General features: G+C 66.4%; 6 protein-coding genes across 6 annotated transcripts in view; 1 reads left to right on the top strand and 5 right to left on the bottom strand.

The window, feature by feature from the left end:
- Positions 1 to 2683, top strand: part of CHLRE_02g113850v5 (uncharacterized protein) — a 4858-nt gene extending 2175 nt beyond the window's left edge. Inside the window, exons 5-9 of the mRNA XM_043059931.1 lie at positions 17 to 99; positions 311 to 395; positions 525 to 786; positions 1117 to 1326; positions 1559 to 2683. Coding sequence (XP_042927565.1) covers positions 17 to 99; positions 311 to 395; positions 525 to 786; positions 1117 to 1326; positions 1559 to 1715 — 797 coding nt within the window. The 3' untranslated portion in view covers positions 1716 to 2683. The remainder of the gene's footprint in view (positions 1 to 16; positions 100 to 310; positions 396 to 524; positions 787 to 1116; positions 1327 to 1558) is intronic.
- A 10-nt stretch (positions 2684 to 2693) lies between these two features.
- CHLRE_02g113809v5 (uncharacterized protein) lies at positions 2694 to 6785 on the bottom strand. The gene is made up of 5 exons (XM_043059930.1): positions 6674 to 6785; positions 5022 to 6403; positions 3981 to 4799; positions 3444 to 3720; positions 2694 to 3212 (listed from the first exon to the last, which is right to left on the bottom strand). Exons 1-5 carry the CDS (start codon positions 6708 to 6710, stop codon positions 2917 to 2919), a joined length of 2811 nt encoding a protein of 936 aa, XP_042927564.1. The 5' UTR covers positions 6711 to 6785; the 3' UTR covers positions 2694 to 2916.
- A 2728-nt stretch (positions 6786 to 9513) lies between these two features.
- On the bottom strand, positions 9514 to 11465 carry CHLRE_02g113800v5 (uncharacterized protein). Its single transcript, XM_043059929.1, has 6 exons — positions 11344 to 11465; positions 11106 to 11231; positions 10841 to 10979; positions 10527 to 10590; positions 10280 to 10354; positions 9514 to 9907 (listed from the first exon to the last, which is right to left on the bottom strand). Exons 2-6 carry the CDS (start codon positions 11206 to 11208, stop codon positions 9806 to 9808), a joined length of 483 nt encoding a protein of 160 aa, XP_042927563.1. The 5' UTR covers positions 11209 to 11231; positions 11344 to 11465; the 3' UTR covers positions 9514 to 9805.
- A 48-nt stretch (positions 11466 to 11513) lies between these two features.
- On the bottom strand, positions 11514 to 19575 carry CHLRE_02g113752v5 (uncharacterized protein). Its single transcript, XM_043059928.1, has 10 exons — positions 16175 to 19575; positions 15840 to 15932; positions 15505 to 15639; positions 15058 to 15177; positions 14432 to 14554; positions 13739 to 14061; positions 13336 to 13510; positions 12802 to 12849; positions 12404 to 12502; positions 11514 to 12079 (listed from the first exon to the last, which is right to left on the bottom strand). The coding sequence occupies exons 1-10, from the start codon at positions 19400 to 19402 to the stop codon at positions 11888 to 11890; spliced, it is 4536 nt and encodes a 1511-aa protein (XP_042927562.1). The 5' UTR covers positions 19403 to 19575; the 3' UTR covers positions 11514 to 11887.
- A 68-nt stretch (positions 19576 to 19643) lies between these two features.
- CHLRE_02g113751v5 (uncharacterized protein) lies at positions 19644 to 23285 on the bottom strand. Its single transcript, XM_043059927.1, has 7 exons — positions 23029 to 23285; positions 22576 to 22745; positions 22112 to 22454; positions 21748 to 21939; positions 21289 to 21432; positions 20648 to 20772; positions 19644 to 20278 (listed from the first exon to the last, which is right to left on the bottom strand). The coding sequence occupies exons 1-7, from the start codon at positions 23191 to 23193 to the stop codon at positions 19792 to 19794; spliced, it is 1626 nt and encodes a 541-aa protein (XP_042927561.1). The 5' UTR covers positions 23194 to 23285; the 3' UTR covers positions 19644 to 19791.
- A 58-nt stretch (positions 23286 to 23343) lies between these two features.
- On the bottom strand, positions 23344 to 26715 carry CHLRE_02g113750v5 (uncharacterized protein). Its single transcript, XM_001699844.2, has 7 exons — positions 26403 to 26715; positions 25936 to 26105; positions 25458 to 25785; positions 25023 to 25214; positions 24750 to 24893; positions 24410 to 24534; positions 23344 to 24298 (listed from the first exon to the last, which is right to left on the bottom strand). Exons 1-7 carry the CDS (start codon positions 26574 to 26576, stop codon positions 23674 to 23676), a joined length of 1758 nt encoding a protein of 585 aa, XP_001699896.2. The 5' UTR covers positions 26577 to 26715; the 3' UTR covers positions 23344 to 23673.
- Between the last annotated feature and the right edge of the window lie 4 nt (positions 26716 to 26719).

Here is a 26719-nt window from a genome sequence, read left to right as displayed (position 1 = left end):
GCCTGCCTGCCTGCAGGCGAGCTGGTGCCGGGCAGCCGTGTGGGCACCAGCAGCAGCCGCCGCGCGGCGCAGATCAAGCACTCCTTCCCCCACCTGCAGGTGGGGAGCTGGGTGGGGCAGGCAGGGGCCCGCGGGGTACCGGTGGTCTCTTGTTCGCGCAGGGGACTCACCGGTCTCACAGTGGACCGAGCAACAACGCCGTGCCTGCTGGCCTTACCCACATGCAGCATTTGCACACAACCGCGCACCCACACCCCCGGCTGCCGCCGCGGCCCGCCTCCCTCCCCCTTGCTCCACCACTCACACGCAGGTTGTGCAGCTGCGCGGCAATGTGGACTCGCGGCTGGGGCGCATCCGCAGCCGCGACATCGGCGCCACAGTGCTGGCGGCGGCGGGTGAGGGGGAGGAGTGTGAGGATTGTGGAGCAGAGTGAGGCGGGGTTAGGGAGTCGTGAATAGGCAGGTGTGTATGTGTGTTCCTGGCGCCGCTCCTAACAAGTCCCTTCGTGTGCCCTCCCTGCACAGGCCTCAAGCGGCTGGGTGTGATGAACTCGGACGAGGGTGACACTACCGCTACGGTCAGCACCAGCACCAGCACCAGCACGAGCAGTAGCAGCTTTACTGGCACCTCGGGCGAGGCAGGCAGCAGCACCAGCAGTAGCACCAGCAGCAGTATCAGTCGCGAGGGCTTCCGCACGAGTGTGCTGAGCACGGAGGAGATGCTGCCGGCGGCGTGTCAGGGCGCCGTGGGGGTGGTGTGCAGGGCAGACGATGAGTGGGTGGTCGGGTGAGTGCTGCGAGGGTGGGAGGAAGGTTCCGGATGGTGCGTGTATACGTGCCTGTGTGTCTTCGTGTGTATTCTGTGTGCCTGTCCAGTCCTCCAGCCCTCTAACCCAACGAGCCCGCTGCCATTGTATCCTGCCCCAACTCCAGACCGCTTTCACCACCCCGTGTCAATGTCGCCCTCTCCTAACTAGCCATGCCTGGACCCCCCAACCCACAAGCCACAACTCTGCAACCCACAACCCACAACCCACAACCGCGCGACTGTTTCCTTACGGGATTGGTTCAACGTTAAGCCCCAACCCCCAACCCACAACCCCGCCCGCGCCCCCAGCCTGCTGGACGCCATCTCGCACCGCGGCACGGCCCTGGAGGTGGCGGCGGAGCGGGCGTGCCTGGCAGCGCTGCTGGGCGGCGGCGGCGCGTGCCAGCGTTCAGCGTTCCCGGACATTGCGTGGGCCTGCCACACGCGGCACGACCCCGACAGCAACACAATGGACCTGGATTGCCTGGTGGCGGACCTGGAGGGCAAGGAGCTCTTCAGGTAGGGGTGTGTGTGTGTGCGTGTGTGCGTGTGTGTGTGTGTGTGTGTGGTGGCGGTGTATGCCCGCACCTAAACGAATGGAGGGGAAGGGGGAGGGGGCAGCTGGCGGCGCGGCGGGCGTTCAGGGGCCCAGCTGCGTTGGGTCAGTAAGTGGGGGCGGCGTGCGCGGCCGCACTGAACCCCGCCACCGACGCCCACCACCAACACACCCGTATGCCCCCGCCCCCCGCAGGTACACGGAGTTCTACCGGCCGGTCATTGACGAGGTGGACGCGGTGTCGCTGGGGTCGCTGTACGGCAGCCTGCTGCGCATGATGGCGGTGGGGCAGGGCTGGCTGCAGGAGGAGGACGAGGAGGAGGCAGCAGCAGCCGGGGAGGAGGAGGAGTAGGGGCAGGGGCAGGAGCAGGAGTAGGGGCAGGGGCAGCAGCAGGAGCAGGAGTAGGGGCAGGAGCTGGGACAGGGGCGGCAGCAGGAGCAGGGGAAGCAGGTAGGGGCTGCTGCCGAGGAGTGAGCGGGCGGTGGACCTTCGGGCCGGCCGTTGTGCGGGAGGTTGGTGAGGGTTGATGGAGAGTTCATGGTGAAGGTTGTTGGGGTGGCCGGGAAGCGGGCGGGGGCGAGCGCAAGTCGGACACGGGGACAGGCGGGGCGGCGCTCGTGCCTTGCCACGGATATGGGTGGGCGTGGCGGCAGCGGCGGCGGGTGTAGCTAGCTGGCCCCTGGCTGTAGTAGTACGTATTCTAGATAGATTGGTTAGGGCATTGATTTGCGCTGGCGCTAGCCCCGACAATTTTAGTGTGAATATGCGGGCTTTTTGCGCATCAGGTGAATGGTGACAAAGGCTGCCGGGTTTGCTGAAGGGCGCCGTAGGCTGCGCCTGCGTTATTATGCTGACGGTTGTATCATATGTATGCTTTTGGTTGTATCCCGTTGCCGGGCTTTTTGAAATCCGGGACACCCTTCTGAGGTTGCATTCCATGATGGGGCTTGAAGGCCTTTGCATGCGGGTGTTTTGCAAGGTGCTATTGTTGGTTCTGATGAGAGTGTCTTGGTGCTCGGCTTGTGTGACGGAGGGTGACGGGTGCCACCCCACCTGACTCATGCCGTTCGACTCGTGTATAATAAGTGTATGATTACCGCTTTGGTGCTTCAACGTGTGGACCATGTCTGGTATAAGTCGGGCTCGCCAGGTACAGTAGATTTACATGGATCGTTAACCCCGTCACGGCCTGCAGCCACCAGGCGCGGCCCCCTGTTGGCAGCTACCTTCCTCGCGGCATTAGGTATGTGCGTACGTGCGTGCTTATGTACAGGAAAAGACGAATAATGCGATACCGGCATCTGTAACAGGGTTGAGCATGAGTCTCGTGATCATCAGGAAGATGAGTTGAACGACTGGATGGACGGCCCCTGGAGATAAGCCTCCCTCGCTCCTTATTCAGACCCTCATACTCATACTCGTACTGCCGAACCCCTGACTGCCGGATGGACGGCCCCTGGAGATAAACCTCCCTCGCTCCTTCAGACCCTCATCACATCATCAGCCGCCTCTTCTCGCTCCTCCACCAAGCCATCGCAAATAATTGATACGGCTAGTGTGACGTGGCCCGCATCAGCGCGAGCATCACCTCAGCCGTCAGCTCCGGCGCACCAGCCGCCAGCGCCGCCAGCGCCGCCGCCGCGCCGTCCGTAACCGCCGCCGCCGCCGCCACCTGGCGCCGGTGCCGTACGATGTACAGCTTGAGTCCCTCCGTGAGCGCCCCCAGCGAGTGCCGCTCCGACCACAGCAGGTCGGCGGCGGCTGTAGCGGGCGTGGCCAGCAGTAGCAGCCGCCGCTGCAGCTCCAGGCTGCAGGCGGCCGGCAGTAGCAGCCGGCCCGCCAGCTCCGCTGCAGGATGCCAAGTAAGGGAACGGCAGGGGCACCCGAGTAGCAATAGGGGGAGTAAAGTACACATTTCAAGCTTACTTGAGCAAGTAACGCGAGGCACACCGCATGCGCAGCCCAGCCCAGCCCAGCCCAGCCCAGCCCAGCCCAGCCCAGCCCAGCCCAGCCCAGCGCGCCGTCATGCATCATGACTCGCCCCCGCCCCCGGCCGCCCCTCCCGCCTGCCCGCCTCACCCGCGGACCGCAGCAGGTGCGGCGCCACCTCCAGTCGCCCGCTGTACATGAACCCCAGCAGCGCCGCAAAGGCGTCCGCGTCAGCCTCCGGCAGCCGCAGCAGCGGCGGCAGCAGCGGCGGCGCGTGGCCAGTAGCGGCGGCGGCTGCAGGGGCCGGTGCGCGTTTGGTGAAGGCGCCGATGTCGTCGCCGGCGCAGCCACGGAGGCGCGCCGTCCTGGAGTCGCCGTGGGGTGTGGCTGGCGGCTGTGCGGTCTCCGCGAAGCCCCCCGTCAGCAGCTGTGTGTGGGGCAGCAGCAGTAGATGCGGGATTGTGGCACAGGCCACAGGGTGAGCGGGAGGTAGCTAGGTGTGGGTCCTGGGGATGGGCTTGGCACACCAATAAATGCTGGTCAGATGAACACACACACACACACACACACACACACCTTGACTTCCCACTGCCACACACACACACGCACGCACACAGGACCGCGTGATCGATATGCTCCACACACACACACACACACACACACACACACACACACACACACACACACCTGGCGGAAGTAGTCACTGTGGGCGCACAGCACCGCCCGGTGTGCCACAAACACTCGCCCCGGCGCCACCGCGGCACCTCCCTCCGCGCCCTCCACGCCGCCAACGCGCACCGCCACCACTGTCGCTGAGATCAGAGCCGCAGCTGAGGGCGGCGGTGCCGGGCCGGCGGTGACTACTGCGGCGGCCATAGCCTCGCCACCAGTCGGCTCCTCGGACCCGGAGTCCGACTCCCATTCCTCCTCCTCCACCGGCTGCTCCTCCTCGTCAATCAGGACCATCTCCTCGTCCCAAGACTGATTAGCAACGCGGCCGACTGACGAAGCGGCGCCGCCACCGCCTCCGGAAGCGCTGCCACTAGCAGCTCCGCCACCGCCACCACCTCCGCCACCGGAACCGACACTGCCACCGCCACCTCCTCCGCTGCCACTACCAGCTGCGTGCTTGACATCATAGTCCACATCCTCGCCGCCGCCTGCCGCCTCGCTCCACGCGCTCCCCGCGCCCTCAGGGGCCCCCAGCAACTGCGCCCAGCGCGTGGAGCCCACCAGGCCACCGCCGCCGCCACCTCCGGCAGCAGCAGCGCCGCCGCCGGAGGCGGCAGTAGCTCGCAGTCGCCTGGCAGTAGCAGCATCCCACGGCCCGCGGCCGATGCCGAAGGGTCCAAGCACAGCGTCGGCTGTAGCAGCCGACGCGGCTGTAGCAGCCGCATGGGCGGCAGTAGCAGGCATGAGTGGCAGGCCGCCGGCGGGCGCGAAGCCTCCTCCCAGGATGACCAGTTTGATGGGCAGATACTGCGAGCCGCACACAGCCACACAGCCCTGCAGCGGCAGCGCACGGCGGCGGTGGCGGCAGCAGGGCACCCGGTTCCACCGGTCGGGGTCAGCAGCTGGCGGCGGCAGGGCAATAATGAGGTGGTAAGGTGGTAGTAGTGAGCCAGTCGTAATGCTAGCTTTCGACACGCAGACCTGCCCATGAAGTCACAACGCAATCGCATGTCGCAACTCTTCTGTGCATTGGATGGCCTCCACAATGCTACTTACTTGCGGCAGCACCGCCATGCAGCTGGCCTCATCCGGCACCGCATCCCCCAGCTCGCTCAGCAGCGTGACCACACCGCCTCGCTCGTCCACCTCACGTAGCGCGGCCGAGTCCACCACAAGCACACCCCCGCCGCCGCCACCACCACCGGCTGCACCAGCGGCGGCGCCGTCAGCGCCGAAGGCGGCGGCGGCGACGGAGGCGGCGCCGCCGCCACTGCGTATCAGTGATAGGATGTCTGCGGCGCCGCCGCCACCCCCAACAAGGAAGCCGCAGCCGCCGCTAGCCCAGCCGCCGCCGCCGCCACCAGCGCCACCGCTGCCGCCACAGTGGCTGCAGTACGGAAACAGCGGATTGTTGAAGATTGAAGTGCCGGCGGCGGCGCCGCGGCCGCTACTGCCAGCCGCCGGCGGCGCCGCCAGCAGCGCACTGATTGCGTAGAATCGGGCCACGGGTCCGACGCCGTCCTGGCGGCCGCGGTAGTTTGGGTCACCCGCAAGCAACTGCAACGCCGACTGCTCGCCGCCGCCACCGCCGCCGCTGCCGCCGGCAGCACCACCGCCAGCGCCAGCGCCGCCGCCGCCGCCAGCGGCGTTATTTGCATTTGCGTTTGCAGCGCCAGCGGGGGCGTTTGCGCGATTGGCAACCTCCACGCGAAGGTCGCCGCGCTCGCCACGACCCGGTAACGCCTGCGGCGGCTGGGGCTGGGGCCGCCCTGCCGCGGCGGCGGCGGCGGCGGCCGCCACCGCCCGCATGCCTGCCAGAGCCGCGGCGGCGGCACTGCCCGCTCCACCACCCACTGCTCCTCCGTGTCCGCCGCCGCCGCCGCCGCCGCCATCACCGTCACCTGCCGCCGCCGCTGCCGCCGCCGCCGCCGCTAGGTCGTTGCTGGCGTCATCATCACCGACAGCCACCCGGTACACTGCTGTGTCAGTTGCCGCCAGCAGGCAGCCGTAACCGTAACCGTAACCGTAACCGTAACTGTAACCGCTGCCGTCGCCGTACCAGCGTGCAGGTGCAGCGGCGGCGCCGCCAGGCATGGGCGGGGCGGCGGGGGCGGCGGGGTCGTAGGCGAGTGCAAACCAGCGGTCCCGGGGCGGTGCGGTGCCGGGCAGGGTGGTGACGGTGCCGTACACGGGGGTGCGTGCCGCTGCCACTGCCGCCGCCGCCGCAGCCGGCCTGCTGCCGGCTGCACGTGCCGCAGCGGCGCCGTGAGTGTGGCGGCCATTAGATGCGGCCGCCGCCGCCGCACCCACAACAGCAGCGCCTGCGGCCGAGGCAGCACGCGCGGGCGGCTCGTCCGCGTCGTGTCCTGCGGGCTCTGTGGTCAGGGCGGGCGGCTGCCGTACCACCACACGGCGGATGCAGTGGCTTTCCGCCACGTCTGCGGGTGTAGGGGGACGGTGACAGGTGGGTGTGGGTCAGGGCGGCGTGTGGCGTGGCGTCGCACAAACCCAGCGCGGAGGAGCAGCCTCTGTTCTATCTGGCACCCGTGCTGAAACACCTCCAATAATAATAATAATTCAAACGCCGGCCCATGGGGCCTGGCGTGGATTATCGGGGTAAGGTGGCTAGGGCGAGGAGGCCCATCCCCCTCGCGCTGCCACCTCACCACGCACTCCGAGGAGGTGTGGGGGAGCCGTGGCTCACCCGCCTCTCGGTTTGAGTTCCTGCTCGGTTACTCGGCGCATTTTGATAATGCCGCCCGCACTGTTCACAGCGTGTGTGTGGAGCCTCTCTCCGCATACTCGTGCGGCTGTGTGGGTCACCCCAAGTTTAGAGGTGAGCAGCTTAGTGAGGTTGCAAGGGATGGCCCCAGTCACTCCGAGCGCAAGGCATTCATTGGTGGAGTAGTGGACCGTCCATCCGGCCGCTTCCAGCAGTCGCTTGAGTTCTTGGTGTTGTTGAGATTTTTCTTCCCGCTTGTCCAAATGGCGGACGTCAGAGCTGTAACCGATTTCAAGGATATAGATGGGCAGCCGTGCTTTGTTCAGGGGCGGGCGGTACCCTTCTCTATGTGTTTCATGGGCGGGCAGGTTTGGGATGAACAGAATGTCAGGTCTGAGCCTTGTAATAAGGGGTGATGATGTCCTCTCCGCAGCCAGCCAGGCGGGGGGGCGTTGTGCAGACGCATAGTGTGGCAGGTCGGCTAGGGGGCCCGCATCCATGACCATGAACCCGTTCCCGTAGGTCCCTTTGGAGATGCATTTGGCGATACGCTGGACTGCCCAGTTGTGCCGATTGATGTACGCGCCTTTCATTTTAGGGTGTGTGCAGCCTCCGAGGATGTGCCCTCCGGAGTCAGGGGTGTGGCAGAGGGGGCAGTTGCCGTTCCCTCCCAGGCGGTAGCGCCGTTTAAGCTGTGCGTTGAAGAGGTAGCCGTAGCGGGCGTAGAGTATTTGCTTGACCAGCCAGGGGTGCCTGGTGGAGCTGGCGAGGGTGCGGTTGCTGAGGGTGGGGCACATGCTGGCAGATGCTTCCGCCCATTGCTCCAGCACTGGTGTATTATTGGTAAAGCCTTGTTGTGCTTCGGGGGGCAATGAGTTCAGGACTCCACGGTTTAGGTCGCTTAGGTAGAAATTGTCAGAGTTGCGTTTGGGCCACCAGATGTTGGACCACGGTTCGTCTGGTGCTAAGCGTATGGCCTGCCCCATGGCCTCCATGTCGTTGGCGGCGACTTTGGCTGCACCTTTGTCAGCTTCCTCGTTGCCGTGGAGCCCTGTGTGAGAGCGGACTTTCAGCAGCTGGACTGGGACCCCGGCGTCGGCATACATTTGTAGCTCGTGGAGAATGTTTTCCAGCAGGTTTTTATGCTTGGATAGTAGGAGTCGTTGTGGTGCAGTAAGGGCTCGGCGGATCAAGTAGAGAGACACTAGGGAATCACTGGCTATGGTTACTTGGGTCATGCCCATCAGACAGAGTCGGGGGCGGATGTATTCTAACGCAACGAGAATGGCTGATAGTTCGGCTCTCTGGATTGTGTTGGTGCTGTTGAGGCCGCCTGGTTTGACGTAGATGTGTTCGGTCTGTTGGGACCACGCGCAAGCACCGAGTTTGTTCATTTCGTTGCCATCTTCACCGGCCGCAACTTTGATGCAAGATCCGTCGGTCCAAACAATGGTGGCGGCATCGTACAGGTAGCTGCTCCGAGCGGGGAAGGCAGCTCGTGTGGTGTAGAGGGCAGAGAGCGTGGGCATGGGCGTAGGGCATGTGTCCAGGCCCTGTGCTGCTGGTGCTTGGGGTCTAGTTAGCTGCTTTGCACGGGCTTTTGCACGGTGGCTGTATGGTCGGCCCGGTGGGGCTGTGCGGTCACGGGGGAGGGTTACGCGCGCGGGCCACTCCAGTGGTTGTCGGCGCCCTGGGGGTTGCGAGGTCGGTGGCGGCACCGCTCCAAGTTCGGCCAGGGAGGTTTGGAGACGTGTCAGGTTGTTGTTGGAGTTGAGTGCTTGTACCCCTGTGGTGTTCGCAATGAGGAGTAGCTGCAGGCCCTGCTTGCTGCTGGCAGCCTCGTCGGCCGCCCCAAGGCCATCTAACATGCTAGAGGCGGATACGCCAGGTGGAATCAGGGCCAGGATGGTGACATGTGGACTCGCAAGGCACCGGCTGGCGGCGCCTTTGCCTTGTGGGATAATCATGAAGGTGATGGCGGGGGTGGCCTGGTGTTCTAGGTGTTCGATCGATGCTGTTGCCCACGCCAGTGCCTTTGTGCAGGCGTCTGGGTCAGGGTCAGGGTGGGCGAGGGAAAGGCCATCAAACGGGGCCGTGTACGCATCATGTGAGGCCCCGAAGAGGGAGTCAGCTGCGTGTTGGCTGTAATATTTAGTGGCCCGGCCCGAGCAGTTGAGTGGAGAGGCAAACCGTTCCACCAGCCCCACTGGGCGGTCAGGGTCTGAGTGTGTCGAGGCAAGGCAGTTGTACAGCGCCAGCTTCAGGGACTCGGGGAGAGAGCGCTCACGTGTGGGGGCCGACTTGCATGTCTTGCCTTTGCTGTCTACCCGTGTGCGGAGTAGCAGTTTAGCCAAGTCTTCCGGGAAGCCCCCTTGAGATCGGTGCGGGCTGGTTGCGTCATGGTGGGTAGATAGGGCGTGTTCATACCGAGCTTTAAGAGTCAGCAAGGTACCTAGCGTAACGGATGCTATGTGGCGTCCGGTAGGGTTGTAGACGTGGGCGAGGGTGCGTTCATCAGTGTATGTGTCTGGGATTTGGATTGTATACCTTCCGGTGGGGTGGACGTCGAGGTAGGGATTGCACGGGTTGGTGTCAATGCGCGTGTTCTGTTTGGTGGTGCGTCGGACGTGGGACGCGGCCACGTCGGCTTGCGTCCATCGTCCTTGCTGTTGGGCAGGTGTAAGACGGGCGTCTTTGGGCTTGGGTTGTGGCGTGGGTGTAGGGGGTTCTGCAAGTTTCCGCAGGTGTTCGGAGATGGCAGGGGTCCACCCTTGGAGGGTGGGGCATTTGTCTACGGGTTCGCTGGTGGGGTCCCATTTCATGCGCAGGAAATATTTGTGGCACGCTTGCCCGTATCCCATGTGTGCGGCAGCAGTCCCAGTATACTTCATGCGGGTGTAGGCCTCAGCCGCTCCTTTAACAATGGTTGTGTCCTTCCAAGCTACCTCATAGTAGCGCTCGGTGTGGAGACTGGCACCCTTCTCTGGGGCAGTGACGGCTTTAGTGATGGGCCCAGCTTGAATGTGCGAGATTTCCTCAATGTCGTGGTACAGGGAGCTGAAACACCTCCATGTCACGGCATGCCCTGGAACCCCCGCACATAGAAGGAAACCCCGGCTTAGCTACCGCAGCGGATGCACGGCTCACACAGGTTTCCACGGCCGTCGGCAGTCATGGCACGTATGCAGCCGAAGCGGGCGTCACGGCCCACCGCGTCCACCTGCGGCGGGCAGGCGGCACGAGTGTGTGTGTGTGTGTGTGTGTGTGTGTATGTGTGTGTGTGTGTGTATGTGTGTGTGTGTGTGTATGTGTGTGTGTGTGTGTGTGTGTGTGTGTGTGTGTGTGTGTGTGTATGTGTGTGTGTGTGTGTATGTGTGTGTGTGTGTGTGTGTGTGTGTGTGTGTGTGTGTGCGGGCGGCACGTGGCACGTGTGTGAGCAGCATGCAGGCGGGCGGCACATGCAGCCAGAGCTGTGCAACCGGTGCGTGCGGGCGAGGCTGCTGCCGCCTGCTGCTGGCGCCCATGTTGCTGCCTGCTGGGACTGCTGAAAGCCCCCACCCCGCCCCGCCCCCACCCCCCTTCCCGCCGGCACCTGGTCGCACTCGGTGCTGCAGCCCGCCACCGGCGTCACCACATTGGCGCCGTCCAGCCTCAGAATGGCGTAACCCTGTGTGTGTAAGTGTGTGTGTGTGTAAGTGTGCGTGTGTGTGTGCGTGTGCGTGTGTGTGTGTGTGCGTGTGTGTGTGTGTGTGTGTGTGTGTGTGTGTGTGTGTGTGTGTGTGTGTGCAGTGCGTGGTGCTGGCAACTCGCGGCCACAATGCGTTTTCCTCCCCCCACACCTCCACGAAGTAGACACAGCCGGTGGCGGCGCAGTAGGTGGCGCAGGGCGTGGAGTCGCACACGCTGCACGAGGAGGCGGGCGGGCGGGCGGGAGGGCGGGCGCGTGGAGCCGGGGTGGGCGGGGGGCAAGAGGGCGGGTACGTAGGTAGGCAACAGCGCGTGTGCGTGAAGGCACGCGGGCATGCACGAGAGTACCGTAAGCCGGGACACACGTTTCTCGGTTGTAAGGACAGCAGCAACTGATGCACGTAGGGGCGCTACTTGTGACAGGTCGGGCAAGCAGCACTGCTGGCTGGGTGCCACTCACACTCACAGGTGTGAGGCGCGTGTGGCGCCGTCCGTGAGTCTCAGCTGCGGCCCCAGGCGCCAGGGGCTGAGGCCGCCGCCGCCCTCCAGCGCACACACGCGGTCGGGGAAGAACACCAGCGTCTCAAATGCGACGGCAGCCGAGCCTGCGAGGAGAGTGCGAGGCAGGCGGGTGCAGCGTCTTTGGGTGCGTGAAGGGGCTTTATGGGGATCTAGTAGCGTCCTGGGCCCTCGAGGCAGGCGGCTGGCGCTCGAGGCGCTTGTGACCTCACCGGACGCGGCCGCGCAGGAGGCTCCATCCACGCGGTGGCGCACAACGAGGCCGGTCGGGCGCGAGGGGAGAAGGATTTCGCAACGAGGGATGCTTGCCGGCATCGCTGCTGGGCCAGCGTCCACACCTGCGGCACATCGCCCAGAACGTGTGAAATTTGCTCACAGTGGTAAGATTATGAGCCTGCAGAGGCGGCGGGCACGCCTTGCTCGCAAGCGCTAGTCCAGGAGCATCCTTACCTGGAATTGACAAACAGCTGGCACTTCCACAGACACTCCTGTCAGAAGGCTCGTAGCGATAACAAAATCGTAAGCTTAACGAGCTTTGCGTGCTTAGCACTATAAACCCCAAGTCACAGGTCGCGTCGGGGCCTGTCCAGCGCTTTGTGAAGCGGGCGTCGTATTTGCAAATCAACTTTATGTTACAATGCCACATGGGAATGCCGAATTCAACATACAAAACCATGAAGTCGTCCGAAGTGTCGTTGCCTCGGTTAGCCGTACAATTTCCGCGCCAACTGATGCCGCCGAAAAGCCATTTGAACCGTGAGCCTGCATGTTTCCACAACATCAAATGCCATGCCCAGCTTCCATGCCATGCCTAGTAAAGCGGACACAAAAACGGGACGGTGCGCGGACATAAACCAGTGAAAGGACACACACCACGTTTCCACGCCGCATCGCCCCACTTCCTCGCGAACCGACCCAAGAGCCCAGCGCAAATGTACTGTACTGTACACAATTCACACATGATGCACTCCCCAGCAACCCCCGCCCCATTATCTCAGTGGTGCCCGCCTCCTGCTCCTCCCGGCCCTCCCGGCGGCAGCAGCTCCACCTGCAGCGCCCCCCGCCGCGGCGCCGCCTCCTCCAGCTGCTGCGCCTGCCGCGGCGTGAGGGCCGGCATGCCGCGCAGCACCAGGCGCCGCAGCGGCCGCAGACCAGCAGCCACAGGCAGGAAGCCGGCGTGCGTCAGCTGCGCGGGGGCGGGGCGGGGCGGGGCGCGGAAGGGGAGGATTCGGGCGGAGCGGGATGGGGTAGGGTGGGGTGGGGCGGGCTGGGGGGTGGGGTATATGCATGTATGTGCGCATGTGCGTGTGTGTGTGTTGTGCAGGTCGTGCAGCAGAGCCTTGGCACCTTTGCCTCCTCGCTTTTGAGCCTCACCGCCTTGCTCCCCACTTGGGCCCCCACGGCCCTGCGTGCTTCCCTCCCTTTTGTGCTCTCTCCACACATGCACACGTAGCTCGCCCCGCCCCCCCCCACACACACGCACACACGACATGCACGCCGCTGAGCCCACCTGCTCCGCGGCGGCGACTGTGAGCGAGGTGAGGGCGGTGAGGGCGGTGAGGGCGGCCAGTCCGCCGTCCGTGATGCTCACACAGCGGGTCAGCTCCAGCTGCGGCAGGGAGAGGGGGCAGGAGGTGTGTGTGTGTGTGTGGGGGGGGGCGGGGGAGTTCACGGGCGATGTGGTGCAGCGCGTAAGGCGAATGAGGACGTGTAAAGACACGTGCTGTGTCGCCTGAAGTGCGCTGTGTGTGCCCGCCTGCCAAGTGACACGGGCACATGGTTCCTGCCCCCCACCCCCGGCCCCGGCCCACCCCACCTCCGGCTGAAGCCCTCCTCCGGCACTGCATGGACGGCCTGTTCCCCTGTCCCTCCTTCCCTCCCTCCCTCCCTCCTCCCCTCAGCCCTCACCTCAGTCAGCCTGGGCAGGGCGCCCACCAGCATGGCCAGGCCCCAGTCCTGTGTGTATGTGTGTGTGTGTGTGTGTGTGTGTGTGTGTGTGTGTGTGTGTGTGTGTGTGTGTGTGTGTGTGTGTGTGTGTGTGTGTGTGTGTGTGTGTGTGTGTGTGTGTGTGTGTGTGTGTGTGTGTGTGTGTGTGTGTGTGTGTGTGTGTGTGTGTAGGTTACATTCATGATTAACTAAGAAGTGAAGGTGTGTGTGTGTGTGTGGGGTGGAGGGCAGATGGGGCGGTGGCATCAGTGGTTACACACGCGCCAGCACGCGTGCCTGCTTGTACTCCAGACGCGCGACTGCCGCGCTCCCCCCAACTCCCCGCCAGCCGCGGCCACAACCACCCCCTGCAAACGGAAATCCACTCCGTCCTGCATCGGCGGCAACCCCCTCCCCTCCCCTTCCTCCCCCTCCTCTCCTCCTCCCCTTTTACCCCCCTCCCCCATAGGCCACGCTCTCCTCCTCGCCCCCCCCCCCGCCGCCCCCTCTCCACACCTGCATGGCGTCGCAGTTGGCCCAGGCCAGCTGCGTCAGCCCCGCGCCCCAGCCGCCCAGCAGCCCCACAAGCTCCGCCGTGTCGGTCTGGTTCCAGTCCAGCCGCAGCGCCGTCAGACCCGGCAGCGCGCCCGGCAGCAGCGGGCTCATCAGCGCGTCGTACAGGTGCAGCCGCCTGGGGGGGGGGAGGAGGTGGAGACGGGGTGGGGGGCGTGGCGAGGCGTGGGGAGGTGGGGGCCGCGTTCTCGGCGTGACAAGCGCAAAACAAATGCAGATGGCGCAGCGCGAGGACCTAGGACCCCAGTCACACCCACACCCACACCCACCCACCCACGCACCCACACCCACACCTTTCCCCCCACGCACACACTCTCTCTCGCTGCAGCACGCGGGGCCCACTCACGTGAGCGGCAGCGCCCGGCCGTGGGCCCGCGGCGAGGGCCGGCCCTCCGCCGCCCCACCACCTCCACCACCACCCACACCCACACCTCCCTGCTGCTGCTGCTGCTGCGGGAGGTGCGGGCCCATCGGCTGCGGCTGTAGCTCCGGCTGCTGCCCCTGCTGCTGCTGCTGCTGCTGCTGCTGCTGCTGCACGTGGTGGTGCGGTGGCGGCAGCAGCAGCTCCCTGGGGATGCGCGCGGCTGACTCGTGGCTGAGCACGTAGCGGGTCTGCAGCGCCAGCTCGTCCAGGCGCGGGAACACCGACACCAGCGCCACCTCCGTGTGCTGGGGGGGAGGGTGGAGGGGGGGAGGTGGGGAGGAGGGGAGGTGGGGAGGAGGGGGGAGGGAGGGGAGTTAACCCATGATATGTGAGGAAGTGGTGGTGGGGGGTTGCAAGGATTGGTACAGAGAAATGTAGCGAAGAAGACAGCAGGCGTAGGGGGGAGGCGGGGAGTGCCAGGCATGACTAGACTGGAGAGGGCGACGTTGAAACGGGGGAGGGGAGGAGGTAGGAGGGGTGCGGAGGCGCGGTGAGGGGGCGGAGGTGCGGAGGCAGCACAAAACTACGCGCACGCCCTTCGCTTGTGGTTTTTCTAACATCAACCCGCAACAAATGCCGCCCAGTCCCCCCCCACCCCCCGCCCCCCGCCCCCACCTGCAGGTCATCCACGAAGCCCAGGTGCAGCAGGCGCAGGGAGGTCATGGCCGGCGGCGGCGGCGAGGCGGTGACGTTGAAGCGGCCCATCTGCAGGCGGGTCAGCGCGGTGCAGGGCCGCAGCTGCGGGGGAGGGAGGGGGAGGGGGAGGTCAGAGGGGGAGGGAGCGGACGGGGAGGGAGCGGACGGGGAGGGAGCGGACGGGGAGGGAGTGGACGGGGAGGGAGGGTGGGTGGGGGAGAAAGGGGAGGGGGCTTTCAGAGCATTGCTGTGGGCCCACGGGGCGGTGTGACGCCCTGCCCGGGAGTACCGCTGGCCCGGCATGGGGAGCCCCGGCCCCGTACGGCGGCAGCCCGGGTGCCAGGACCCACAGCGGCCGACGTGCGTGGCCCGCGCCTTCGCTGGACCACCGCATGGATACACCACCAGCCCCACATTCGGCCCACCCCGCCCCCGCTCTCTCCGCCTCCCCCCCTTTGATGGTGACGGACATTTCCGCTGGGCTTGGGCACAACCCCCCCTCTTGGCCCTTGGCTTGGTTTGCTTTAGGTTGGGCTGGTATTTACAACCGCCCCTACCCTTTCCTTAGCTGCCGTATTCATGAATGTAACCCGCGCCCCCCTCACCGCCAGCAGCAGTGCGTTTGTGAGGTCGAAGTTGGAGAGGTGCAGCGCCGCCAGGTGCGGCAGGCGCGGCAGCATGGCGCCGAAGCAGGGCAGCAGGTTGTCGTCGTAGTGGTTGGTGATCTGGGGGAGGGGAGGGAGGAGGGGAGGAGGGGAGGGATGGAGGAGGGGAGACAGGGAGGGGGGGAGTGTGTGTGCACGAGGAGGCATGGCCGGAGTGTGCACGGGGGGATGGGGAGGTAAGCCAGGGCCGAGCCGCACCCTCCCTGCCCTCACCCACCCACCCACCACCCAAAACCTCTCCCTCCCTCCCTCCCTTCCTAATCCACCCACCCACGCCCATACCCACAACTCCTCCCTCCCTCACCCTCACCCACCCACCCACCACCCACCCACCCACATCCACCCACCCAGCCACCCTCACCCCCACCCAGCCCCCCACCCGCTCACCTCGAGCTGTGTGAGCTGGCTGAGGCTGCCCCAGGCCATCACCTCGGCCGGCAGCGGCCCCACCACCAGGAACGACAGCGACCGCAGCCGAGTCAGTGCCGACAGGCCGCAGAACTCGTCGTGGATGGCGCCGCCCTGGAGGTGGCAGGAGGTGGCGGAGGTGGCGGGGGGGGGGGGGGTCAGGTGGGGCGTAAAAGCGCGGAGAGGGAAGTGGAGGGCAGCTGGGTGGGATGGGAGGGCCTCCGGGTAACGTGATTACACACATACATGCATACACGAACACACACACACGCACACACACCTCCCTCCTTCTCTCGCCCCCCCCCCCCACGCACCACGTACTGCAGGTCCTCAATGACCAGGCTGGTGAGGGCGGTGAGGCGAGACAGACACGCCAGCCCCGGGTGCGTGTTGATCACGTGGTTCACCTGGGGGCATGCGGGCGTGTGCGTGTGTGCGTGCAGCCATGCAGCACGGCAGGAAGTATCAATACCGGACCGCGGAGGGCGGTGCGGGGCAGGGCCTCAACCGGAAGCAGCAGGCAGTCCGGTACTCACAGCACCCAAGGCCGCCTGACGCCGACCCACATCCCTCCACTCTTTCTCTCTCACACACACTCACATACACACGCACACGGCCACAACCCCCACTCACCCCCACCCCCACTCACCGCCAGCCGCTCCAGCCCGCTCAGCGCCACCAGCCCCGCCATGTCCGCCGCCCGCATCTCGCCGCCCCGCAGCACCAGCGACCGCAGCCCGCGCAGGCCCGCCACACGCGCCCAGAAGGCGGCGTCGCCCGCCACCGCCGCCGCCTCCCGCGCCGCCGCCTCGGCCGCCGCCGCCGCCTCCGCCTCGTCCTCGTCTTCGCCGCCGCCGCTGTCGCCATCCTCCGTGAAGCTGCCACCGCTGGCCAACAGATCCACATCTCCACCACCGCCGCCACCATGACCGCCGCCGCCGCCAGCGCCTGCTGCTGCTGCTGCTGGTGGCGGTGGTGCTGCTGCAGCCACGTCGACCCCGCCACCGCCCGCTGCGCCGCCACCAGCTCCATCACCGTTGACGTTGCCGCCGGCCGCCGCCGCAGCCGCCGCCATGTGTGCCTCGTGGTGTGCTTCATGGTGTGCGTCCATCTGCTGCTGCTGCTGCTGCTGCTGCAGGCCGGCGGCGGCCATGGCTGCCACCACGTGGTCATGCAGCGCAGGCCCAGCCCCAGCCCCGGCACCACCAGCCCCAGCCCCAGCCCCAGCCCCACCCGCACCGCCGGCCACACCGCCGCCCACAGCGCCGCCCGCAGCGCCGCCGCCACCGTGCAGGTGCCCCAGCGCCGCCACGTGGTCCTGGTACTCCGCCACCACACCCTGCATGTGCATGGCCACATGCGCCGCCACCGCCTCCAGCACCTGCGCCGCCGCCGCCGCCTCCGCCGCCGCCGCCACCGCCGCGTCGTCCTCCGCGCCGCCGGCCGCCGCCGCCGCCGCGTCGGCGTCTTCCTCCGCCAAGTCCTGCTCCTGCGGCTCCTGCTGTAGCGGCTCCTGCTGTTGCGGCTGCGGCTGCTGCTGCTCCTGGTTCGGCTGCTGTGCGCCCGGCGCCTCCGGCCCTGCTGCAGCGTCCGCCATGTGCACGTCTCCAGGGGCGTGCGGCCCTACCGCGGCCTGCTCCGGCTGTTGCGGCGGCGCCGCCTGTTGTGGCTGTTGGGGTAGTTGTTGGAAGGGGTCATCCTCCAACATCTCCAGCTCGACATGCTCACCACCTGCAGCCTCCACGCCCTCAATCGCCTCGCCCCCGCCTTCTCCTCCTCCTCCTCCTCCTCCTCCTCCTCCTCCTCCTCCTCCTCCTCCTCCTCCTCCTCCTCCTCCTCCTCCGGCCCCATCCCCATCTCCTCCGGCCCCAACCCCGCCTCCACCTCCGGCCCCGCCTCCTCCTCCGCCGCCTCCACCTCCACCTCCGCCTCCGGCCCCGTGCAGCCCCGCCGGTACCACCGCCGGCAGGACCGCCGGCATCACCGCCGGCAGGCCCGCGAACAGCGCCTGCAGCTCCTGCAGCAGTGCCAGCCCGCCCAGCGCCCCCGCGCCATTGCCCAGGCCCGCCAGGGCGCCCAGGCCGCCCAAACCGCCTGCGCCGTCGGCACCGCCTGCGCCGCCAGCGGCCGCAGCGACGCCGTTCATGCCGTCTTCCGCCGGCGGCGCCGGCTGCTCTGGTGGCACCGGTGGCGGCGACGTGACTCGCTCGATGCGCAGCTCGCTGATGCCCTCGGCGGCGGCGGCGGCGGCGCCCGCCGCCGCCATGCAGCGCCGCGGGACAGCCTCCAGCGACAGCGTGTGCAGGTGCGGCAGCGACGGCAGCAGGCCGGCCGCCAGTGCACCCAGCTGCTGCGACAGCAACTCCTCCGCCGCCTCCTCAGACAGCGGCGGCGGCAATAGCTCCTGCGGCGGCGGCAATGGCTCCTGCGGCGGCGGCTGCAGCGGGCCGGCACCGCTGGCGTCGGGGTGGTGGGGCTGGTGTGAGGGCTGCGACTCCGGGGCCTGGGGCGCCGGGGAGACGCGCGCACCCGCCGGCGCCAGGGCGTGCGGTTGCGGTTGCGGTTGCTGCTGCTGCGGTTGCTGCAGCTGCTGCGGCTGCTGCTGCTGCGGCGGCTGGTTGGACCCTAGGTGCTGGTGCAAGTGCGGCGGCAAGCCCGCTGCCGCAAGCACCGCCGCCACCACCGCCTCCGCATGCGCCCGGAACGGCCCTGCCGCCGCCGCCGTCGGCGCTGCTGCCTCCGCCGGCTCCACCTCCACCCCGCCCGCCATCTCAACATCCGCTGCCCCCGCATGGCCTTGCCCCGCCTCCGCCTCCGCCTCTACCCCCAGCCCCCCCTCATCCGCCGCGTGCGGCGGCCCCGCCGCGCCGTGTGCCAGCACTGCCTCCACCTGGCCCACCAGCCCCTCCACACGGCCCGCCACGCCGCCACCGCCGCCTGCAGCATCGCCTCCGCCCCCATCTGCCGCCCCCTCGCCCGCCGCCCCCTCGCCCGCCGCCGCCGCCGCCAGCAGCGCCTGCAGGTCGTCCGCCAGGTGCTGCGCCCACGCCGCCACCACCTCGTGGTGAGGCAGTTGGTGGTTGTGAGGTTGCAGGGGATGCTGCGGCGGCAGCGGCAGCTGCGGCAGGTCATAGTGCTGCTGGTGCTGGTGCTGGGGCTGGGGTGGCTGCGGCGGTGCGGGTGCGCCGTCGCCGTCGTCGACCGCCATCGGCTCCGGGCCGCCGGCTGCGGCTGCTGCGCCCTGATGCTGCTGGTGCTGATACTGGTGCTCCTGCTGGTGCTGCTGCTGCTGGCCGCCGCCGCCCAGCCCTGCAGCCTGCGCCTGCGCCACCGCCTGCGCCTGTACCTGCTGCCAGTTGGGGTGGTGGTGGTGGTGCTGATGTGGGGCGGGCGCGCCCAGGTCCAGTTCCAACAGCAGGGCGGGCGCCGCGGCCACCGCCACGCCCGCACCCGGCAAACCGGCCGCGCCGCCGTTCCCCGCCGCGCCGCCCACCCCCTCTTCCTGCTGCATGTGAGCCGGTTCAGGACCTGGCTGCGGATGGGGGCCGTGGGGGCCGTGGTCGGCCGCGGCGTGGGCCGGGGCGGCAGCGGGCTGGTGCTGCGGCGGCTCGGGCGCCGGCGGGTCGGGACTGAGTACCAGGGTCAGCTCCCGGACGTAGGGCATCCAGCTGTAACGCGGAGGCTGGGGCTGGGGCTGGGCGGCCGGGGCCGCGGGTGCTGCCGCGGAGGCCATCCCGGGTGCCGACGAGGAGGATGGGCCAGCCTGGTCGCTGGAGTCCGCGAGCGTCTGACCTGCTGCGCACCGTCCCGTGTCGGGTATTGTGAAGATGCCGTGCGTCTGGCGCACGCGAGGCTGGGCCTCGACGCGGATGCACATCTTCACCAGACGCTCAGCGCAAATCTCTTCAAACCGCTTGCAGACGCATCGAACCGTCGATAGACAGCGCCTCGGAAGCGCATCCAGTATCGTTACGATAATTTCCAAGGGCAGCGCAAGAAGCCCGCCCTCCGAGTCGCCCGGAGCACCGCTAGTGGCGTTGGGCGTTAGCACGGTCGCTGGCCCTGCAGCGGTGCCCGGGCTACTTGAACCCAGAGATCCCGCTTCCCCCATTATGCACACAGTGCCGAAAGGAACCCTATCGACCTGGTCAAGTGCAAAATGAAACCGCAGAGTTCGACCAAATGCCTCGGCAAGCTGCTGCGCCGAGTAAGAACGTCGATTACTTCAGCGTTCTGAAAAGTATAAAGAGTTTTGTGTGCACATGGTCACCACTCGACACCGACTCGATCGGGCCCGTTTGCAGACGCCTCCCCTATCCCCTGCACCTCACCCTCACCACTTCCCCACTCACTCTCTATCCCCACCGCCCCGCCTCTCAGCTCCTCCGTCCCCACCTCTTCCCCTACCTCCGCCCCCGCCTCAACACCCAGCCCCAGCCCCAGCACGCGCCGCCTCAGCGCCGTTCTCCGCTGCACCCGCGCCCTGGACCGCCGTTGCAACGGCGGCAGCGGCGCTGCCGCCGAGTAGGCGCCGCCGACGCGCACCACCGCCGCTGCCTCCAGCGCCGCCAGCTCCTGCCGCGCCTGCTCGCGCGCCATGGGCAGCAGAGCGCTGCAGTTGCCGAAGCGGGTGTCGTAGCTGCCGTCAGCCGCCGAGATGTTGTAGGGGCAGGGCAGGCCGGCGGGCAGGGTGTGGTGCAGCATGTTGAGCAGCCACACCCGGTCGCACAGGGGGTCGTTCACGTGGTCGAACCTGTGCGTGTGTGTGGGGGGGGGGTGACAGAGGGGGAGGTGACTGTGGCGGTGCAAGTCAGGTTTGGAGATCGCGGGGCATGGCCGCGCAAGTCGGGGACGGGCGGATGGGTGCCTGCCCGCGTTGCGGCACACACAAAGGCGCGCGCCCTGCGCAGAAGCCCGTGTGTGTCGGCCTCCCCCCTGTGCACAAGGAAGCTTTCAGTGCTCATCGGCGCGTGCTGGTGACTTGCCACCGGTCCATGGCACACGACACACGGCACACGGCACTGCATGCCAGCGTACAGGGGGCCACAAATCCCACAGGCATTACCGACACCACGCGGCGCGGCCCGCCCCTGCCCCCGACCCCCACCTGCCCCCGACCCACCTGCGCGCGAACAGGTTCATGGCAACCCACTGCTGCCGCCCCCAGCACTTCTCCGCGCTCGAGCCCAGGTGCGTGCCGCCGGGCTCGCCATCGCCGCCGCGGCCGTCCACATACATGAAGCCCACCTGGGTCGGGGGTAGGTGGGGTGCGGGGAGGTGGGATGCGCGGGGCTGTCATGGGTGTGAGCGGGTGGTTAGACTGGGGCGTGGGCGTGGTGGCGGCGTAGTACGGTGGTACGGAGGAGGAGGTGAGTACGACCGAATGGATGGGCGTGAAGGTGCTTGTGAGCCGGCGACCGGTGTGACGAGGGTAAAGGGCACACGGGGAGGACCAATAACTTGTGTGGAAGTAACCACGAAATCGTGCATCCAGACAACCCAATAGGAGCCCACTGCCAGGGGCGCGACCCAAGTGTATTGCAACGCGGACACGGTGTACGCGCCGCTTGGCATCACCCACATCACCACCACAAACCATGGCCAGCATCCCTCACGCCTACATAGCACACACGCATCGCATCGCATCGCATACCCTGTCCTACGCGTAATATTCTTCCTTGCGCTCTTTAACACACACAAACCCTCCCCCCCCCCACACACACACACACATGCAGACACACGCCCGCGACCCTCTGTGCGCACCTGCCATCCGTCCATCCAGGCGCGCGACGTGAGCTCCCAGTCGCCCCAGATGCCGCAGTCGCCCGGCCGCGCCGTGTTCTCATCCAGCCCGCCCACCTCGTGGTAGATGGAGGCACGCACAGCCAGGGGCGCAAAGTCCACATGCTGCGACACACGTGCACACAGTGGTATGATGGGCCCAGACTGAGGGCCCCGTACGGCAGGCACGTGTGCGGCAGTTGGATAGTTGGGAGTACCGTACTAGTACCTGAGTACTGAGCACACGACCATGCGGGAAAGCACGGGATGTGGAGTCCCGGCCCCGCCCTGCCACCAGCGCTACCCTTTCCACTGACGATCGTCGATTCCCGAGCCTCCCCCGCCAGCCTTTCTGCACCCCCTTCCCATCATTCTGCATCCTCCGCTTGCCGCAGCAGCCTGTGGCGGCACGCACGCACATGAATACGCACGTGAACACACCTGCGCAAAGGTCCAGGACACGCCTGTGCGCGGGTCCACCCGCCACACGGTGCTGCCCCAGCGGTTGGTCATCTCACGGTTCTTGCACAGGCGGTAGGTGTTCATGCCCAGGATCCCTAGCTGCGGGTAGGCGTCAAACACCCGGATCATGTCGAGCAGCCATTTGCCGTGCGCCGGGGGGAACTGGTCGTCCTGTGAGAGAGGAAATGCTTGGGTACGTTAGTTGTGCGTGTGCCTACGAAGGTATCTTGGTGGTTGTGTGTATGCTTGTGTGTGTGTGTGTGTGTGTGTGGGTGTGTGTTTGTTAAAAACCAACAAACGAAGCCGAGAATCGCACACACACACACACGCACACGCACCGCACCTGCCAGATGATCAGGTAGCGCCCTCGCGCCAGCTTGGCGGCCCGGTTGTATCCACGCGCCTCGTGCAGGTTGGCGGAGAAGGCCGGCATCACAAAGCCGGGCACGAAGGCGCGCACCTGGCTCGCCCACAGTTCGGCTTCATGCGGGTTGTCCACATTTACAGAGATCTCACACGCTATCTGCACCGAGTCGCACGACTGGCGCATGGCCTCCGCAATGCGCGGAATGACGCCGGGTCGCTTGAAGTAGTTGAGCAAAATGGACACCACGGGGCGGCCCGCGAAGCCGTCCGGGTGCAGCCTCGCGGACAGGCAGGTCTTGGCCGCAGTCACAGCGGCCGAGCTGCACATGCGGAAGGAACCGGCACCATTGGCACAATGTCCAGGTCAGGCGTTACCAGCATGGCTTTGGCAGCGAAGGAGCATGGGCTCTGCCATAAGCCAGGGGGCCCCGTGAAGCTCACCTGCCTCCCAGCCGCTGTGACGCGCCCGAGCCATCCAGCAGCTGCTGCAGGCGGGAGTAGTTCCCGGCCAGCCAGCCCTCCAGCGCCGGGGCCGTGGGCGGCGCGGTGGCATTGCTGTTGGCCGGCAGCGGCCGACCCAGCTTGGCCTGGCCGATGTAGGACTCTAATGCCTGGAGGGGGAGAGGGGCGGAGCGGGTAGGCAGGCGGCGTGCGGGGCTGCAGCTGTCACACAGCACTGTTGGCAATGCCAGTCGTGCTACCCTGCCCTTAGCATGCCGCAAGTGACATGCACCTGCGGCTTCACGCCTCTGTGACACCGAGCACAGTATCCTTCAAGCATTGCACGCCCGGAGTTAACCCGGCCACTGATGGCTGGATCGCGTGAGGGCACTGGAGGCAGACTGCCCTGGACTGCCCGTTGCCGAGCAACACCCGTCCCGTGGCAGCCCCTACCTGCAGCGCCTGTACAGAGTCTCGCGCCAGGTGCCGGTGCTCTGGCTTTATAGCATGATATAAGTCGCTGCACAACGCGATTGGCGTGTGGTCGGGTCCCGCATAGACTTGGGCCGTGCGCAGTTGAGCGACTATCAGCACTAGGAGGGCCGAAACAAGGTTCATACTGCAAACTCTGGCTATGTGAAAATCATTTTAATGTCCTTGCCGCCAAGAATTTCGCGCTGAAGCGATGAAACAAGTTCGCGCCACAGTTCGCGCCTGGAACGACTGTGGAGCAACAGCTTCGAGCTTAGTTTGCGGGCAGGTGCATGGTGGTCTGAGCTGGTATTATTTACGCAGTATTCAACCACGGACGATGCCTCGAAGCCTCAAGCCACCAATTGAAGCCCGGAAATGGCTCCCCAGTCCCCATACAGGCCCGTGTCAACCCCACCTGGCATGCGCCATCGATTTCGGCCCCGTGTGAACAGTTTCAGATTATCACTACTTGATGCCACAATCCTTACGATCCGTAAACTCCAGTTTATCATGTCAAAGCCGTCGCAGTGTCGCATACATGACAGGTAAGCGCACTCATCAACACCGTATCACATTCCCATTCCCCCACCCTGTCACACGGACACACCCTCTGTTGCCAGCACCTCAGCTCTGCCTCTCTCTCCGCCGTGTCCGCAGCCGCATCCTGTGCCCAGCCACTGCACCCGCTTGCTGCTGAGCGTCACGCACAATGCGCGGGGCGATGTCCATGCTGACATCGCCGGGCAGGACTCCCCCAGACGCCCCCGCCCCCGCCCCCGCCCCCGCCCCCGGCCCCGGCCCTGCACCTCCAGCGCTTTGCGCCCCGCCTATACCTCCGCCACCCGCCACCCCGCCACCCACCCCAGCCGCGCCACCCGCGCCACCCGCACCCGCGACACCCACACCTGACCCCGCCCCCCCGGCCCCGCCAGCGTTCCCGGCACGGCCGGCGCCCTTGTCCCCCGCCACCGCAATCGCCTTCCGCGCCGCGCCCAGCTGCAGCCCCGCCACCTGCTCCAGCGGCACGTGGGCCGAGTACGTGCCGGAGCCGCGCACGCGCGCCGCCGCCTCCAGCTGCGCCATCTCCTGCCGCGCTCGCTCCATGTCTGCGGCCATCGGCACCGTGCAGTTGCCGAAGCGGGTCTCCTTGGTGCCGTAGGGGCAGGTGCCGTAGCCCAGCTTGTGGTGCAGCATGTTGAGCAGCCACACGCGCCCGCACATCGGGTCGTGGACCCACTCCACGCCGTACCTGCCAGGTGCGGGTCACGGGTTGTGTGGTGTGTGTCATACGGGGCGCGCGCAAGGCATGCGTGCAAAAGCACTGCGGCCCTCTTGCAGGCTTGCAGCTGCCCCGACCCACCTGCGGTGGAAGACGTGCATCGCCACGTGCTGCTGCCGCCCCCAGCACTTCTCCGCGCTCGAGCCTAAGTGCGTGCCGCCGGGGAGACCGTCACCGCCGCGGCCGTCTGAGAACATGAAGCCAACCTGCCGCACGGGTCACAGGGCATGTGAGCTTTCATGGTATGCGGACAGGTCACGGAGCCCGTAGAAACCGGACGAGCGGTTGATGGCGTGTAGCAGGCATGTGGAAGCTGGCCTCACCACCGAAGCCAGCCTAACGGGCCAGGTTCAAGTCTTATGTGCCCCTCATTCCTAAGACCCTGTACCCTACGTCGGCGCCCGCGACCTCCTGTGCGCACCTGCCATCCGTCCATCCAGGCGCGGTTGGTGAGCTCCCAGTCGCCCCAGATGCCGCAGTCGCCCGGCCGGGATATCCCCTCATCCAAGCCGCCCAGCTCGTGGTAGATGGAGGCGCGGATGGCCATGGGCGCGAAGTCCACGTGCTGCGGCGGAATGATGCGATAGGGGAGCAGGGCGGGGTGGAGAACGACTACACATGACCCGTAGGCGTACCCCGCATGCGTAGTGAGGTTGCGCTCGCAAGGTGCTGAGGGTAGGTTAAGCTGCCGCACCTGTGCGAAGGACCACTTGACGCCGGTCTTTGGGTCGGGGTCCCAAAACGTCCAGCCGTATCGGTTCGTCATCTCCGTGTGCTTGCACAGGCGGTAGGTGTTCATGCCCAGGATGCCCAGCTGCGGGTAGGCGTCAAACACCTTGATCATGTCCAGCAGCCAGGTGCCCTGCTCGTTGGGCAGCTGGTCATCCTGTTGGGATGAAGAGAGGGGGGATGGCATTTGAAACCAGCCGCACCTCTGCGGGCGCCAAGGCCGTGCCACATGCACAACACCGCTCAGGTCGAGGTAGCCCAGGCACACGCGCCTGCCACGCCTGCCATTTCCCAGATTCCTCGCTCCATGCCCGTGCGCATTCCCGTGCACTCAGTCCTGCGAACTCGCTCTTCCCGTGCGAACCCAACACCACCACCACCACGTGCACACGCACCGCACCTGCCAGATGATCAGGTAGCGCCCTCGCGCCAGCTTGGCGGCCCGGTTGTATCCACGTGACTCATGTAGGTTTGCCGAGAACACAGGCACCACGAAGCCAGCCTGGTCCGCCCACAGCCCGGCCTCTTCTGGGTTATCCACATTGACCACCATCTCGCACGTCACGTTGACCGCGTCGCAGGCTTTGCGCATCGCCGCCGATATCCTATTCACAATCTGTGGCCGCTTGAAGTAGTTGAGTAGGATGGACATCACGGGGCGGCCCGCGAAGCCGTCCGGGTGCAGCCGCGCGGACAGGCAGGCCTTGGCCGCAGTCATAGCCGTGCCGCTGTGTGCAAGGACGGCGCGACAGCGCACGAGACAACAAATTGGCACAGTGGGGTAGGTCGATAAGCCTCCAGGCAGAACCTTGCTGGACCGACGTGTGTACCAGTCTTCAGCATCTGCTACCACTCTCTGAAAGCCCTGTGAAGCTCACCTTCCTCCCAGCCGCTGTGACGCGCCCGAGCCATCCAGCAGCTGCTGCAGGCGGGAGTAGTTCCCGGCCAGCCAGCCCTCCAGCGCCGGGGCCGTGGGCGGCGCGGTGGCGTTGCTGTTGGCCGGCAGCGGCCGACCCAGCCTGGCCTGGCCGATGTAGGACTCTAATGCCTGGAGGTGGGCAGGGGCGGAGCGGGTAGGCAGGCGGCGTGCGGGGCTGCAGGTGTCACACAGCAGTGTTGGCGTTGGCACTCGGCAGAAAGTGTCTACTTCCATGGCCCCAAGCAAAAACCAAGAAGCACATATAATGTCCTAGTTTCGACTCGCACCGCTGGCTTGCAACAGCCACAGATGCGACTGTGTCGGCCCCGCGGAAGGATAGCCACGGCCACCGTGTGTCGCCCTTCGTATCCCAACCCCAACCTACCCACAAAGGCCACCCGCCCGATTCTGCGCCCCAATACGCACTTGTACTGCCTGAGCAGAATCACGGGCCGCGTGCCGCTCCTCCGGGCTCAGACTCCGATACAGGTCCGAGCAGCTAGGTGTGGGGGAGTGGTCCGGCCCAGCGGACACCAGGCTCCAGCCAGCTTCCGCCAGCAAGACGGCCAAAACCGCTCCAATCCAGGAAGTCCTAGCCATTCCTGAGGCCAAGAGTGCAACCGGGGTTGTGCGGGGTGGCCCGCAAGCGCTAAAGTTGGTCGATCCCCACAGTCATTTCTGACTGTTGCAAACAAGCGTGTGCAAATCCAAGCTGATGCGCTCAAAATGTGTATACCGGGATT

Source organism: Chlamydomonas reinhardtii, chromosome 2 (genome assembly GCF_000002595.2).
Source record: "Chlamydomonas reinhardtii strain CC-503 cw92 mt+ chromosome 2, whole genome shotgun sequence".
Taxonomy (NCBI): domain Eukaryota; kingdom Viridiplantae; phylum Chlorophyta; class Chlorophyceae; order Chlamydomonadales; family Chlamydomonadaceae; genus Chlamydomonas; species Chlamydomonas reinhardtii.
This window is presented reverse-complemented; position numbering and strand designations above follow the sequence as displayed.